The 15,232-nt window shown below is 39.6% G+C and overlaps 1 protein-coding gene across 3 annotated transcripts in view; it reads right to left on the bottom strand.

The window, feature by feature from the left end:
- The window catches only part of LOC131592364 (thromboxane-A synthase-like), a 229,298-nt gene that overhangs the window by 132,634 nt on the left and 81,432 nt on the right, over window positions 1-15,232 (bottom strand). For 2 of the 3 annotated variants that reach the window (XM_058863822.1, XM_058863823.1), the window contains exon 4: window positions 14,837-14,889. The exons of the other annotated variant lie outside the window; for it this stretch is intronic. In XM_058863822.1, the coding sequence (XP_058719805.1) occupies window positions 14,837-14,889 (53 nt within the window). The remainder of the gene's footprint in view (window positions 1-14,836; window positions 14,890-15,232) is intronic. 3 annotated transcript variants of the gene reach the window in all.

The following is a 15,232-nucleotide window of genomic DNA, read 5'->3' as shown; positions in this document are numbered from 1 at the left end:
GCAACTTGAGGGTGTCACACACATTTACTAATCCCTTCCCCCTTCCAAGTGAGCAGTGCAGGAGACACAGCCTCTGCATGGCTGTGTTAATTCATTCATGAAATGAAGTAGATGACATTTACCCACATATAAGAAATGACAGAGATTAAATTAAGCTCACAAAGTGCCACGAAGAGGGAAAGAAAAAAAACAACAAACCTCTGAATTATACAAGCATATTCGGCAATCTACATCCATTTGGTTTTTGGGGCAATCTGAGTCCAGACCTAAGTGTAAGTAGAAAAACGCAAACCCACGTTCAGTGGTTGGGGAGAGAAGCAGCAAAAGGGAAGGAGAGGGATAACAATTGTTTCTTTTCTCTGTTCAGGTGGGCTGCAGCAGAAGGCGGGTTCCAGGGCAGAGCAGAGCCACGGGGTCGTGGGCTGTGCTCCTCCACAGCCGGGGAGCTGCCACTTCCCAGCGCTGGCAGGGGTTATTTTTATCCTGCCAACTGGGCTAAGATGATTACCACTGCCGCCGCCGCTCCGCGTGCTCGCATCATACCGCTAGCGCTGATTAGCTACATCAGTATTCCACTTCATTAATGCCAAATGAAAGCTGTAAATAGGCTACTGCTTTTACAGGATGCTACTGGAAATGAGAAGTACTGTGATATTAATAAGAAACCAGTCACTCCTCCTGCGTGGGTGCGTGGTGCTATTGTGACTGGGTGACGCTGGAAGTCCTCATAGCTCTTCACCTCAGCAAGAGTGCCAGAACAATGTTTCTAAATCTTTTCCCATGGCGTTTCCCACCAAGTTGGGCTGTATTAGTCTGTGTTTTGTTACTCGTGTTTAGACTGTGGTATTTTCACCAGAGCTTGTTTTGTCTGCGCTCGCTAAAGCACGCTATGCCTGACTGACCTCATGTGATGGTGCAGCAGGCGTTTCCTGTGGCTTTCAGCATATTTCTGTGCCTGGCCTTTCTGGGGGTTTTCGAGATGCAGCGTGAGAACAGTCTCATCTTTTGCTCTTTGCACCTAATTCACTACTAAATTACTCCTTTGTCATACCCTGAGGGAAAAACCATCAGGTTACTTTTTCCAGAACACTGGATTATTATTTCTAGGGAAAGCTACCTCTGAAAGATAGCAAACTTTCTGTGTCTCCAAACTCTACTTGCTATTATGAACACAGTGCTCATTTGTATGGATTTGTATGAGCCTATTATTTATATTCAACAGTGCTACCTATTTCTACAGTGGAATGAAAAGAAAAAACTTACAAGATGGCGGGGGAGGGTAAGCAGACAATGTTACTTCATCTAAACAAGGGTAACCTTTTGTCCTTTTGGGTTTTTTTTCCCCATGCAAGGAAGGGATAGGGATCTGCTGAATCCATATCCCGATTTCTAGTTAGGAGCTCTAAGCAGCTTCCTTTGACAGACAGGTAAGCAATTTCTGGGAAACAACAGGCAGCATTACCCTGGCAGGGCTAAAGCCATTTCATACAAGATAAATGGAGACAGAGCAGCACACTTGCAGAAGATGAGGGATACGACTGTGATGCTACATCGAATAATATGGCTGAGAGAACATGTGGAGGAGGGGAATGCAATGCAGGGCTGCTTTCTAGCAAGGTATGGGGGACCTATCTAAACACGTGCCCATGAAGCCAAGGAGGATCCTCAGTGTCCCAGAAAACAGGGAAGCATGTGTGTGTCACAGTGCAGAATCCAAGAAAAATTTGGGGACAGGAGACAAAAGGAGGAGAGCATATGTGCGACCATACGGAGAAAACAAAACAGGAAGATGGTCAAAGGATTTAAATATAATTTGTGATACTACGACATCACAAGATACAACAGATGATAAAGCAGGTTGACTACAAAAAAAACACAAGTGTAATAAAGTTTATAGTTACACACCCATCACTAAACTTCATATAAGCAAACATTCTAGGGCAACTAAAACAAAGCCTGTGTGATCTGACTGCTGTCTGTCATAAACCCTTTCTGACCATGATAAAATTGAGGTTTGTGTTATTTTTCCTCCCCGAGACCTGACATCAGGGTACACAGAAAAACCAACCATAACTGTCTTTCTGCAAGGTTCATCCCATGTATCCTTTACTTATCATGGCCAGAACTTAAGTGCAACTGGAGTTCTTCACTTCTCCAGTTTTGCTTAGCCATTTTAGCCCTGGAGAAAAGGCTTTCAGAACACACCAAGTATTCTTATCAGCTGAAAAGACATATCCTCATACATGTCTTCAAAAGCAGCATTCAGAACAGAGACATTCAAAATCAGTAGGCTATTTCTGTTTGTTTTAATTCTGCACTTTATCTTTCATTTCTTTATAGGAATGACAGCTCATCTACCTCCTGTAAATAGAATCAGCAGTGGTGGACAAAACAATATTTTATTTTTGAATGTATCTGAAATAAACATGTACATAATTTTCTTTCAGTCTACTCCTTCTTACTAGCATTTTGATCTTAAATCAATGAGAGTTACATTATATTGTACACCATCCCTCTTAATACCTTTGCTCTGCTTATGTTAATGCAGATGCATGCATTTCTGAAATAAAACTGTCTTGATATTAGAATATTTTAATTCTTCAATAATAGATAGGACTGAATAGACGGGGGGAGGGGGGGTTTGCATCATAAACATAGCATGATGGAGTGAGTAAGCCAAATTTAATTTCATGTAACTACACATGCAATAGGCTGTCTTGTAGAATAAGAAGCAACACTTTGACTTGGTCCTGGTTACTAGCCTGAAAATATCTGAAGTTTAAGCAAGTGAAAGCAGGGTTTCATAAGTGGGAAGCCACAAGCAACTCATTCATTTGTTTTGTGTGCAATAAAGACACAGATCCCGGCCAACAATGGACAGCCTTACTCAGGGAAGGAAAGGCTTGTCAGACTGGCCACGAGGGGGACAGTCACTGGAACACATTTTTCTTGCACAATCTACCTAAAAAAACATGTCTTAACAAAGAAAAAAAAAGATAGTAACCACCTACTGAGCTCTTGGGAATGTACTTTTTTATGCTACAGCATACAAAATGCACACAGGAAAGATGAATTTTTTACCTATAGCAGCATGTACTTTTTCTGTACATTCTTCAGACAAACACACACACAAACCCATTTATTTTGTAAAAGCATTATTAAATGTACACTAATAAAAGTAATTTCCCAATGCTTGATGCATTTATCATGAAACCACTAGCAGAATTCCTTACAATAAAAATGCTAGCAGTACACATGACCCACCTAAATTATCTAGGGAAATGGTTAATATCTGACCACGCAGAAACATTAGAAAGCAGAGCTTTGTTATAGGATAGAGGGAGAAAAACAGATGTATTTTCTTACAGAAAAATTGCAATGATAAAATTATTTTTAATAGTACAATGCTACAGCTCCAGGAAATTTTCCTGAATCAATTCAATCTGTGTCGTGCAGAACTTTAAAAACCCATTAAAAATAACCATGATAAATTTCCTAGCCTCTTTCAGTGCACCACACAGAAGACAAAGGAAACTGCAATTCAACAGAGATAGAAAAGAAAGAAGAGAACAGAAAAACCTGATAGCTTGTGTATCAGCAGAAACATCCTCACTAACAACAACGAGCAAATCTGTACCACAAAGGACAAGAAGAGCAGGAGTGATGTGTACAGCTGACAATGGTACTCCAAAGTAATGACTTCCAGGAAAATCTGCTGTTACAAATGGACAACACGCTTCTGAGAAGTAGTTGAGTCACAGCTTTCATAACATGGCAAATTATTTCAGCCTAAGAATGAATGCACCAAACCCCAGGGTGTATATGGCTCTGGTAAGGCAACTATGGGGATTACATCCTACAAACAGCTAATATGCTCATCTGGTTTAAATTATTAAACCTCACTGAAATCCATGCAGGTTCAGGGATTTTTTTACCATATTTAATGTGTAGTCATAAGATACAGATCATGTTTCAAACTGTAATACTAGTGAGAGCACTGCCTAGTTGACCTATTTTCCATTTACCAAGTTCTACATATTATCAGTTGTAACAAACACACTTCCTTTGCTGCTCCCTTCTTTGTGGTGGAAGAAAGGCATGACAAATGACATACACATCACTTTATCATGAAACAACACAAATCACTGGGGATGGAATAATACATGTGGCCCTCTCTTCCAAAGCCATATCCTTTCACCTTCATTGGCGAGTCTTGTTCACCCACCCCTTCTACTGACCCCCAGCTAGAGCACAGCAAATCACACTGACACTGCTCTGAACATGTGTGAGCTCCCTTCACAGCTGCCCCAGCTCCACATCTGGCTGCCTGGGGACATGAGTGAGATGTAGACTCAAGAATTTCTCCTCTCTGCCTCAGTCATAGCTGCTTGGCTGGACACCACAGGATTCCCATGGACCTGCTTCAATTCTGAGTCCTCGTTACCATTCTGCCTTGCTGTGCTACTCCCCAAACCCTCCGGATCCCTGGATTCTGCTAGAGCAGTCTCCTAGAGCCCTTGCCTCCAAACAGTTCAATGCAGCAGTACATGAAACACCAGCAGTCATGATTAAGACTTCTGAGAACACTTCTGAAAAAAAACATCATTTCTAAATGCTCAAAGTTTACTTAGAAAAGAGGGGATAAACAATAGATTTGAAGACAGACCAATGTAAACACCTCATATTCCTTCTAAATATAAATGAACTGGGCAAATTTCAAGCAACTTGATCCTCATGCAATGACAGAGGTATAGCAGAGACACAACCCCCTGAATCTATTCATAACCCCTATAAACAAAGCAAAAAAATAAATAAAAAATATACAAGCACAACTGTAGGATGAACCATCATTGAAGTAAATATATTGATCTATCAAAAATGATTGAAGACTGACAATAAAAGGGTTATAAATTCTTAGAAGAAAGAGAAAGTAAAAAACCACAAAACCAACCCACTGAAAAACTCCCACCTACATTCACAGGGAAAAATAGACTGGAACAATAAAACACAATGGCAGTGCCTGTACATCTTTGATAGCTGCCCCTCCCAAAAGCTGGAACAATCCTGCTATAAACCAAGCAAATGAAAATGTAAATGCATGAGCAATTGTCTGGGGGATTCAGACGCTTTGTGTCCTGTAGGCAAAGAAGGAAGGGGAAAAAGGTAGGAAGGCATGGGAAGGCACCACTTTTAATTTCTGCAATTATTGATTATGCTCTTCTCACCTGGAGCCTTTTAAATCCAGCAGAGACCTGGCAGTATATAGGCAATGATGCCTGCATGGCAGGGTCAGCACTGCCAGCAACACTCCCCATCCTCTGACCTCAGTATAATCCACTGCTTCCACTCCTCTGGCAGCAGGGACAGTCTGTGGATTTCAGAGGTGCCAGCCCCTGAAAGTACAAGTACAGCTGCCTGCAGAAATCCAATATCCAAAATGGTGAGCCCCAAAGAGGCAAAAGATTGGGAAATACACTGAATGCAATGCCCAGAGCAGTCCCGTGAGTAGTGTAAACACAGTGGTGTATCAAAGGGGTCTGCTCCAACGCTTACAAATTGTGTATTGTTTAAATATTTTGTTAAGGAAATGAACAGGATGAAAATTATGGCAGTTTCACAAACTTCTGTTCTTCACTACTGATGAAAATCCAATTGTATTAGTTACAGAACAAAAGCAAATAAAATGCCATTGAGACAGGAGAAAATATGTGTCTGTAGTAAGTTTAGGTAATTCAAATATTAATCTTCCCATTTTGTAATATACTTCTCTAATTCAAAAATAAAAATTTAAATTATTTTAATAGAATTTAATATTTAAAAACTAGTGTCTTTCCATGTGATGTTACATTACCATCTGACCTAGTTTAATATTTGCCTCTGTACTGTACTTGGAGACCTAGTTTCTCCTGCCCCAAACATAGCTTATTTCCTACTGGCCTAAATGGACAGCCAGTGCACATATAAAATTGTTAGGCTGCTTTGGTAACATTTTACTTCGGCCCTTCACACAGAGTATTTCATACAATGTTCCATACAATAAACGGTCCTGAAGAACCAAGATCCTCTCATAATATCACTGTGAAAGACACTGCTGCAATTCCCAGCGTCCTTGCCAAGATCTTTTTTCAATAAAATAGATTCCAGCATTGACAGAAAAGCCTGGATTATTGTTGAGTGATAAAATGTCTGCTGCTAGACCTTACAGAGTCAGAACATTGCTCCCAGCTCACTCCTTTTTCTGTAAACTACTTTAAGAGGTCTGGGTATGCCTTCAAATTTGCTGCACAAAACCTAATTTTATTCAGGAGGTACCATCATCCAAAAATTGAAGTTATATAACATGAGAGAGACCTAAACTTGGGTCAAGATCTTCAAATAGCAATAACTTTGTATCTGTAATGAAGCTACGCTGAAGTAAACAACAGCTTGAAGGTCCAGACCACTATTTTTAGGCTTGTTTGCATGGGGCAGAGAGGAGATTCTGGGACAAGACATGATTTGAATCTTAATAAGGTTAGACTAGAAAAAACTCCTGTGGGAGTATACCCCAATAATTACTGAAGGACACGGTCAGTCTTTTCCCTGATGCAGTGTCTGTCATTGCAGAGCTGCTGTGTCTCTGCATGGAAGGATTTTTGACATTACTGTAGCCTTTTAATTATACTTGTAGAATTTTATTGGTATGACTAAAATCCTCCTTCAAGACCAGCCTTCAGGTTTAGCCACCAAATTTACTGGAGGGAAAGAAAGATTCACAATCCCCAGGGTAATGGTGCCTCAGCTCATCCCATGTTCCCAAAGACAGGAAAAAAAAATGAACATAGTAACATGTGAAAACAACTTCTTCCTCTGCAGTGGGGTATACTTTTGCCTATTGCCTGATGAAGTCATACCCAGTTCACTTCCAGCAGAAGATCTGACATAAAGCAGAGTCTTCAGGGAAAGAAAAAAGGTAGTCAAACAGAGAAAAGGGGTAATTTTAGGATGGTGCCAAACCAACAAAGAAAAAGGAGATACTTTGTTCCCCTTTCTACTAATAAAATGTTGTAGACTAAAATTGATCCACAGACTAATAAGGTAGAGGGAAAAATTAAAACCTATATATGACAAAACAATAAAAAAGTAATGAAGAGATTTATGGAATTACATAAAAACCTTGGAATGATGTTAAAATTGTCAGGCCATGTTACTGTTTTCAACTCAACATGGATAACAAAAGCAGGGAGGAATAAAAATTAGAGCACGGAGGAAAGATAGCATAGAGCTAAAGAGGATGGAGAGAAGAGAAAGAAAAACACAGTGCAAATATTTAGTGGGGGAGGGAAGGAAGAATGAAAAAGCATAAACACAGAGCCTACAAGTCAAGGTCATGGATAGAAAAAAACCAAAACCGGAACAAACCCCACCAAACTGAACCATGACATTGAAGGCACCACTTTAACAATAACATTGAAGGCAGCACTTGACTGGAAACACCTCTGTAGATACCTTGCAAAGTGTAGTTGCCCTCACAAAGGAAAATACAACTGTTTTTAAGAAACTAATTAATAGACATCTCCAATCCATTCCTGGCCAATGCTTTGGTGTCCGAAGGTGCAGAGGCCCCACGAGGTCTTGTCTAAAGGTTCCTCATCATGTGCAGAGAGGGTCTAACAAGCAACTGCATCCTGGTGGCTCCTACTGGTGAGAAAGGGACAGAGCCATGGATGCTCCAGCCCGTGCTAGGCTTGAAGACAACAGGCTGCTGATCTGCAGTTTCTTCTCTGGATCCTTCTCCAGACCCAGTGTGGGATTTGTGGAAAAGGAAAATCCCTTTTGCCCAGTGCTTCTCATAGCACAGTCACAAAACTGTCACAAGCTTCTTTTGAATTTCTTTGGACTATCAGAAAGAAGGGGAAACTGGCATTAGGGAGCCACCTGGAGAGGCAGGAATTTGACTCTCCTGTGGAGTAAGCAAGGCACGCAGGCAGAAGTTCCTGAACTGAGCATTAAAGTTGATCTGCTTCAAAGGCTGCCAAGAAAGGAGACACGCGCACACACACACACACACACACACACACACACACATATTGAGAGGCATGATGCATTTTCCTCCCTCTGTGTAGAGTAAGGGGAAATTATTCAAGAAATGCATTAAAAAATTACCATGCTTGACACTGGGAACACCAGTTCATAATCAGATACATAGCGAGTGAAGTCAGAGACCATTAATAGCTACTGAACATTGCATATTGCATGTATCTGCTTTAGGTTTGCATCAGTACTTCTGGAGTGCTGGAGGAAATTCTAATGAAAGCATTTAATATGCACAACAAAATCTACAACACTCCTGTTTTCCCATACTTACCAATCCAAAAGGAGGATTGGTATATTGAAATAATGCCTCAGGTTTTTCAGTCTTTTAAAAGCCCTCCACCTGCTTCTTTCTAAATGATGGAAAGGGGTAGGGGGGAAATTACAAGGTGGACGTGACAGCTTATTAAAAAGTTTAACAAATACAGGCTCCAATAGATAATGAAGACGGTAGAGCAATGTGATATTAAGTCTAAGGAACTAGTTTTTGTAACTCAGAATATTTCCTCCCCCTTCCTTGAATGAGGATGACACATTGTGGTATGCAGGTGTAATATGATAAGAAGCAATCTGTTCAGCAGTTTCACTCCCTTTAAAACTATCATTTTAACCATTAATTAGCTAGGAAGCAGGCAGCAGAGATCAAAGATCACCTGTGCTGTATATTAGCTGTAAAACACTCCTCAGACAGCATGTTTTCAAAAGAAACTTCAAATAATCCTAGGATGGAGCTCACAAGGACTATGCTTCAACAGTTAAATGCTGCACAGTACCAGTGTGAAAGGAACCAAAGAGAAACACTTCTGCAGGAGAAAATGGAGCTCAAACCTCCTCCTAGTCAAGGCTGCTGTATGCACACAGAGAAGCAGACCAAGATTTAATCAGGCTCCTCAGATGCTAAGATACGGTACAAGGGCCTGCTCGGGCTTCCACTGTCAATCTTAGGAGCTGTCACAGTTTTGGCCAACCTCACAGAGCTGTCCTGTGACTGGCCAAATCCTTCAGTGAGGCAAAACCAACCATGAGATATTCCTCTAAACAAAGAGTAATTTGCTGGAGCTACAATCACAGCAGTGTGCACACCCTGTGAGCACAGAAACAAACATCAGGAACATGATGCAGATGACAGACAGTGCCCTTTGTTGCCTTGCTAGGAGCACATAAAATGCTCTCGGTCTCATACAGTTGGATTTCACACTCTCTTTCCAGAAGTGTAAAAGATTACATCACGTCTTTGACTAATATTGGCTTAAGCAGCTGCAGCAGAGTCATGAAGGGACTGGATGGAGGAAACAAATGGGAAAAAAGCACAACAGTGAGCAAATGCCTGCAGCTTAGCCACTCCAGGGCAACATCTGGAGCCTCAGAGAGGAGTGGGAGAGCTTTGCGCAGAGCAAAGATTACCACTTGCACGAAAGGTTTCCATCCAAATGGCTTTGCCTGCTCTCAGGGCTGGAATTGTAACATTTCTGTGGGCTTTTGAGTTCTGTCTGTGAATGCATAGAACACAAATATCCCTGGACCTTACTGGGACGGCCAGAAGCTATAGTAACAAATCAAGAATTATCACAGAGTACACAAGCTCAAGTTGCACAGTTCTCATGGGGGATCACAGTCCACACAGCAGATTTGTCTGTGGCTATGTGCTGCTCATCAATAAATACCTTTGACATTACTAGTACACTAGGTATCAATCTGCAATGTTCCAGAGACTAAGAACATTTGAAACATGCCAGAATTAAACCAGTCAACTAATTTACCATAAATTTTGCCAATAAACTGCAGCCCACAGATCTGTGCATGCAGAATGTAAAATACTCCAATAATGATGAGGCAGTCACAAAAACTATTCTACCTGTAACAGTGGCACAGATTCCAGCTCTCAGAACAGTGTGGTATGCCACCTTTTGGGTAAATCTTTAGGCATCATTCCCACAGAAGGCTATGTTTTAAAGACCAATTAACTCTAGAGACATGAGGAGAAATTGATGATGATAATACACCCAAAAGTAACTCACAAGACTTGTTCCAGCAGCTTGATTTAACCACTGGAGCTAACTATAACCAATACCTAATTATGGTCAAGTGTGGAGATTCAGATTGAGATGTAGCATTGTACCATGAATTCTGCCCTGGAGTTTCTGCCAGGAGTATCTTTGTGTTTCAGTTACATTTTAAAAGACAACTTTTAAAAAAACAGGTTACTATTGACAAATTCTCACAGTGATGATGATGATAATAATATATATATATTAAAAAGGCATCTGAAAGTTTAACTTAAAAGCATTAAGATTGTTCTACTGTTCTGTCCATTTAAGCCATAATATTCTCAGTTTCAGAGGGAATGGCTAACACATTTCACAGAAGAGCAACTAAATCGTCTACATGCAAAATGCTATCAAAAGAGAGGGTGGGGAGGGAGAAGAAATATTTTTCTCCCCATTAACTTCTTCCAGGAACAAGAGAACTAGGTGCTTATGTGTACCAACAACACTAAATATATTTTTAAGGCACATTTATTTTTTTATGGCCCTGATTCAGAGAGGTAGACAGACTTCTGGTTAACTTGAAGCCTGTTGAGTAATACCATTGACTTTAATGTGATTATTCATGTGCTCAAAGTTAGGGGTTCTGCTGTACTGTACAATTTGCAGGTAGTTAATGGAATAAAGAGATAACTCTAACCCACATCAGCAATTCTGGGGCTGGTCAACTATCTTATAGTTAAAGAGCCTTATCACAACACCTAAAGAAGAAAGCAGTGAGAAGAAAATAAATCTTGATGAAATATGAAAGATCCAACACTGGTCAAAAAACATGCTGCTTTTTAAGAAGACAAAAATCCAGGCAATTGAGGCTACCAAAATTCCCTATCCGGTTATATAGGTAACAGAGATTATGAGGAGCTATAAAACAACAACAGGAAGCTTGTTTTTCCCTATTGTTGTCCAGGTATGATTTCCTCTAGTTGAAATATAAAAAGTAAATTCTTCAAAATATCAAACTAAAAGAAGTACCATAAGAGAGGTAGTAAGTCCATTAGACCTCCCTACCATCAGTGCAAAAGAGGAAATCAAATAGGATAACATTTTGTCATAAAACTGAGTTATTCCTTTATATGAACCTTCAGAAACAAAGATAATACTTTTCCTGGAATTACTTTTTTCCACAGAAAGCAGAATAAGGCTAGAAATAGAGGAGTTAAAAAACTTTGTGAAATTAAAATAGCAATAAATTTTAGCATTGTTTCTTCAGTTAAATTCAGCCCATGATGAAGACATCAGCTGCTCCCTGCAGGAGATCCTGCCCTATCCACCTTAGCTTTGTCCCAAGGTATTTGATGGAGGCAAAAGGAAGGAAAAGACTTTGAGTAAAATTCCACATGCTCAAATCCCAGAAACACATGTCCCTCTTCCATCCACAAAAGTGGAATGCCCCAAGCCCTTACACTGACAACCTTCTACTACAGACATTTTCAGAGTTCCTCACTGCAGGTTAAAGTTGAGTGTTCAAGTCAAGGCAGAGTAAGAATAGGGTTTGACCTGCTGCAAATTATTTCAGATTAAAAACAACATGAAGAAACATTGTCACCCCACAAACTGCACTGCATTTTAATCCGTTCTCACTCTTTGATTATATACAGTGAGTTCTGTGTTATGATCTCTTACACTCTGCCCCACATCCAAATGCACTGCTACCATCACAAGCAGTTCCTTCATCCCAGAGCAATCAACTGCCCACTTGGGGCTGTGTCAGTGATTTTCTACAATCACTGGTAGCATGTTCTGGGCCAAGAATATACTAGTTATTTTGGCAGATTTCTTTTACTCCAAATCAGCCATACATGTTTACGGTTCTGTAAGGCCATAATGATGCAATTGCAGCAGAGCAGTCAAATGCATATCAGGTGCTCACAGAAAGCAAAAGTAACTTGCGCTCACATTGTAGAAGTTGTTTTTTTCTGATTCCATAAAATATGTTGTCCCTATTTATTTCTCTCTGCTTTTATCACAGATTTCCAATCAGTAGCCATTAACTGACAATCGAAATGGAACAACTGGGTATGGCGGAGGTGAAAATAAAGTAACATAGCATTAATATTCATCAAAAGAATGAGTGGCATAAATCAATAATTTCCACAGCAAACAGGGCTACTCTCCTGCAGAAGTCTTATGTGACATAGGGAATATTCAAGACAAATTTTAATATGTATTAGTGCACTGTTTCCAAATAGAATTGTTTTCAACTTCATTTCTGTTATGAAGAAATAGCACACATATTTTATTTTTATAGAAGGTACTCCAAATTATAGCTAAATCAAAGATTTTCACTCTGTTGCAGGACCTCTTCAAAAGTCACATCAGTGGCTTAGATTACCCTGCTGAATAGAAATGCTCCATCTCTGCTTTTGCACCAAGCCAGAGCTGTTTGTTTTTGCCTTGGCCTCCATCTTCACCACCTCTGTATGAAAAAAAAACAGTTTTCACAGCACAAACTCACAAGTGATGACTATTTGCATTGTCTCTCTTTATAAAATATCAGTACCATCACCTCTCCTTTGGATTTGCACACGGGAGCAAAGGGAAAAAAAAGCTTTTGTGACCTACAAAAGCCGTACTTGAAATAATTCTCTCCGACTTGAGGCCTTTTGGAATGGAAGGGATATATTGTTTTGACTTGATTAAAGCTGAAAAGTTGATTTGACATCCTGTTGTCAAGGAAACCAATTCACACACAAAAGAAAACAGTTGTGATGGTATCATTCAGACTATTCAAGTGACCTTAGGAAGAAAAAAAGGCTTCAGTTCCAAAGATTTGTATTCAACTCACTTCACCACTGTAGAAATAAAGATCATTGCTCTTTATGCTTATTGGAAAGCAGTTTTCAATCTGGGAAAAGAAAAATGCCACATCTTCTTCCATGTGCCAGATCCAATACTTTGCTGGGAATATACACATAAACACACCTACCATTTATTTGCCTACTTCAAAGAACCACAGAAAGAATCACACTGAAGACATATAGGGAAGAAGAAGGAATTTCTTTAATTGACAGGACTGTGATAAATACCCCCTGACACATATACCCCACCTATTGAACAGCAGCTTGCAAGCCAGGTTTTAAAATATCCTCCTTCAACTGCAAATAGACTTTACCTCAAACACAGCACTGTTTGCATCCAGCTTTGTTTTCCTGGGAGAAAAGGAAAAACAGCATTTTTTTTTCTCTGTCAGACTCCGAGATCCCCCACAAATTGAGTTTTCCATGCATGCAATAAATGAAGTACACCTGTGCTCACTCTTCCTACCTAGAGAATCCCAAAGAGGCAGAACTCTCCTGGCTGACCACAACATCACCATCCAGCTTTGCAGTCCATTCAAGTCTCACAGAGATTTCATTCCCTAGCAGTCTGTAAGTAGATTGGAGAAATGAAACTTTCTATCTGCTCACACACCGTAATTATACATCTCCTTCTCCAATGACATAGTCTTGCCTGGCTGAGTGAGCAGACACATGACTAAATAGCAACTTGTCTCAAATTGAGCTCAGAAAAAAAATAGGCATGATATTAATAAGGAGGGAAGTATACTGAGGAATAAATGCCAGTGTTCTTACATTATTGTCATTTAAGGGCATCACACCAAAGGTCACAGAGATAATAAGCCACAGTCACTTTCCATTTGTTACACAACATACAAATTGCCACAGCATTAATGAATATATTTTCCCATTCCTGGCCAGACAAGACACTGTATTATTTCCTTCTAGACAAGTACCTAACCCTTGGAATTCATTATTTCCATCACTTCTTGCAGCACTTTGTCCTTAGGGCTGAGCATAAATGCCACAAGGCAGTTGTGACTGGAGCACCAAATGCCTGAGCCTGATTTCTTTCTGCTAGAGCTTTTTTTTTGCTGGAAGAGCATGCAGAGCATATTGGCATCTTTTGTAATCAAATATACACACACACACACAGAGACATTCATATGTGCTCTATTACAAGTATCTTAAACTCCTTGCAGACTATGGGGGAAACAACCCGACATTTTCATAATTTGTGGATATTGCCTGATACTTATACATTGAAATAATAGTTATGCTACAAATGCCAACTGACCACAACAATAGAATATACCACTGCATTTTCACTTAAAATGATGACAACTGGAAAGTAGTTCTTGGAACAGAAATGACATTCACAGAAATGTGGAAGGGCTTCTACGAATAGATATACTGCTTAAACCCTCTTTACTTCTAATAAACTGCTAAGATAGCACAGCTGAGCTATAGAGAGAGGAATGCCTCATTTCTAATCTGTACTTCATTGTATTTTAAGTTTAGGAATTTTGCATAAATATAGATAGCAACAGCTGAACCAAATTCATACTATTTCATAAACTGAGGGGTTTTTAAGATGACAAATTATTATTTCCACTGTTCAGTGTAAGTATAAAGAATATGCATATGAAAAGAGAATATTGAAGGCTGGTAGCTTTGTACAGTTCTGAAAAGGACTAAACTTTATGTGCATAATTAAAATAAGAGAGAGAAAAATGAAGTCCAATGCCAAATGCTGAACTAAAATAAGCTAAGAGTATTTGCTGCATGTAATCAAACCACCTCCACCTCTGTCCCCCAAACTGAAACACTGCACTGTGCATTCTGATGAACATCTTATCTTGGTATTTTCTCCTCTCCCAACCAACAAACTCAAAGAGCAAAAGACAGAAAAAAGAAAGCTGATAGCACTATTAAACTTACCCACAAACAGGTCCATACTCTGTTATTAGTTTTGTGTGGCTTTCCCAAAAACCCTGGAAGAAAGAAAAATAACAAAGTATTTTAGAGAAATGCTTAGCAGAAGCTCTATTACACACTGTTTCTACCACTCCCCCAAAGCTTTGAACCACTGCCAGGAGAACCATGGTATTAACTCATAACCTCACCTTTCTAATATTCTTCATATGTGACAACCATAGAGTCTAGAAAGGATGGCTGGAAAAACAAATCTCAACCCCAAAAAAGATCTGGACAGCCATGAAACACATTTTAACCAATGCTCCAAAATTTGTTACCATTTCATGACTTATTATATTTAAACTAACTTCATCATTTTGGCCCTGACTCCATTTTTTTTCAGATATGCAAATGGAAGGA

Source organism: Poecile atricapillus, chromosome W (assembly GCF_030490865.1).
Source record: "Poecile atricapillus isolate bPoeAtr1 chromosome W, bPoeAtr1.hap1, whole genome shotgun sequence".
In the NCBI taxonomy this organism is placed as follows: Eukaryota; Metazoa; Chordata; class Aves; order Passeriformes; family Paridae; genus Poecile; species Poecile atricapillus.
The sequence above is the reverse complement of the archived record's forward strand: the minus strand, read 5'-3'. Positions and strand labels throughout refer to the sequence as shown.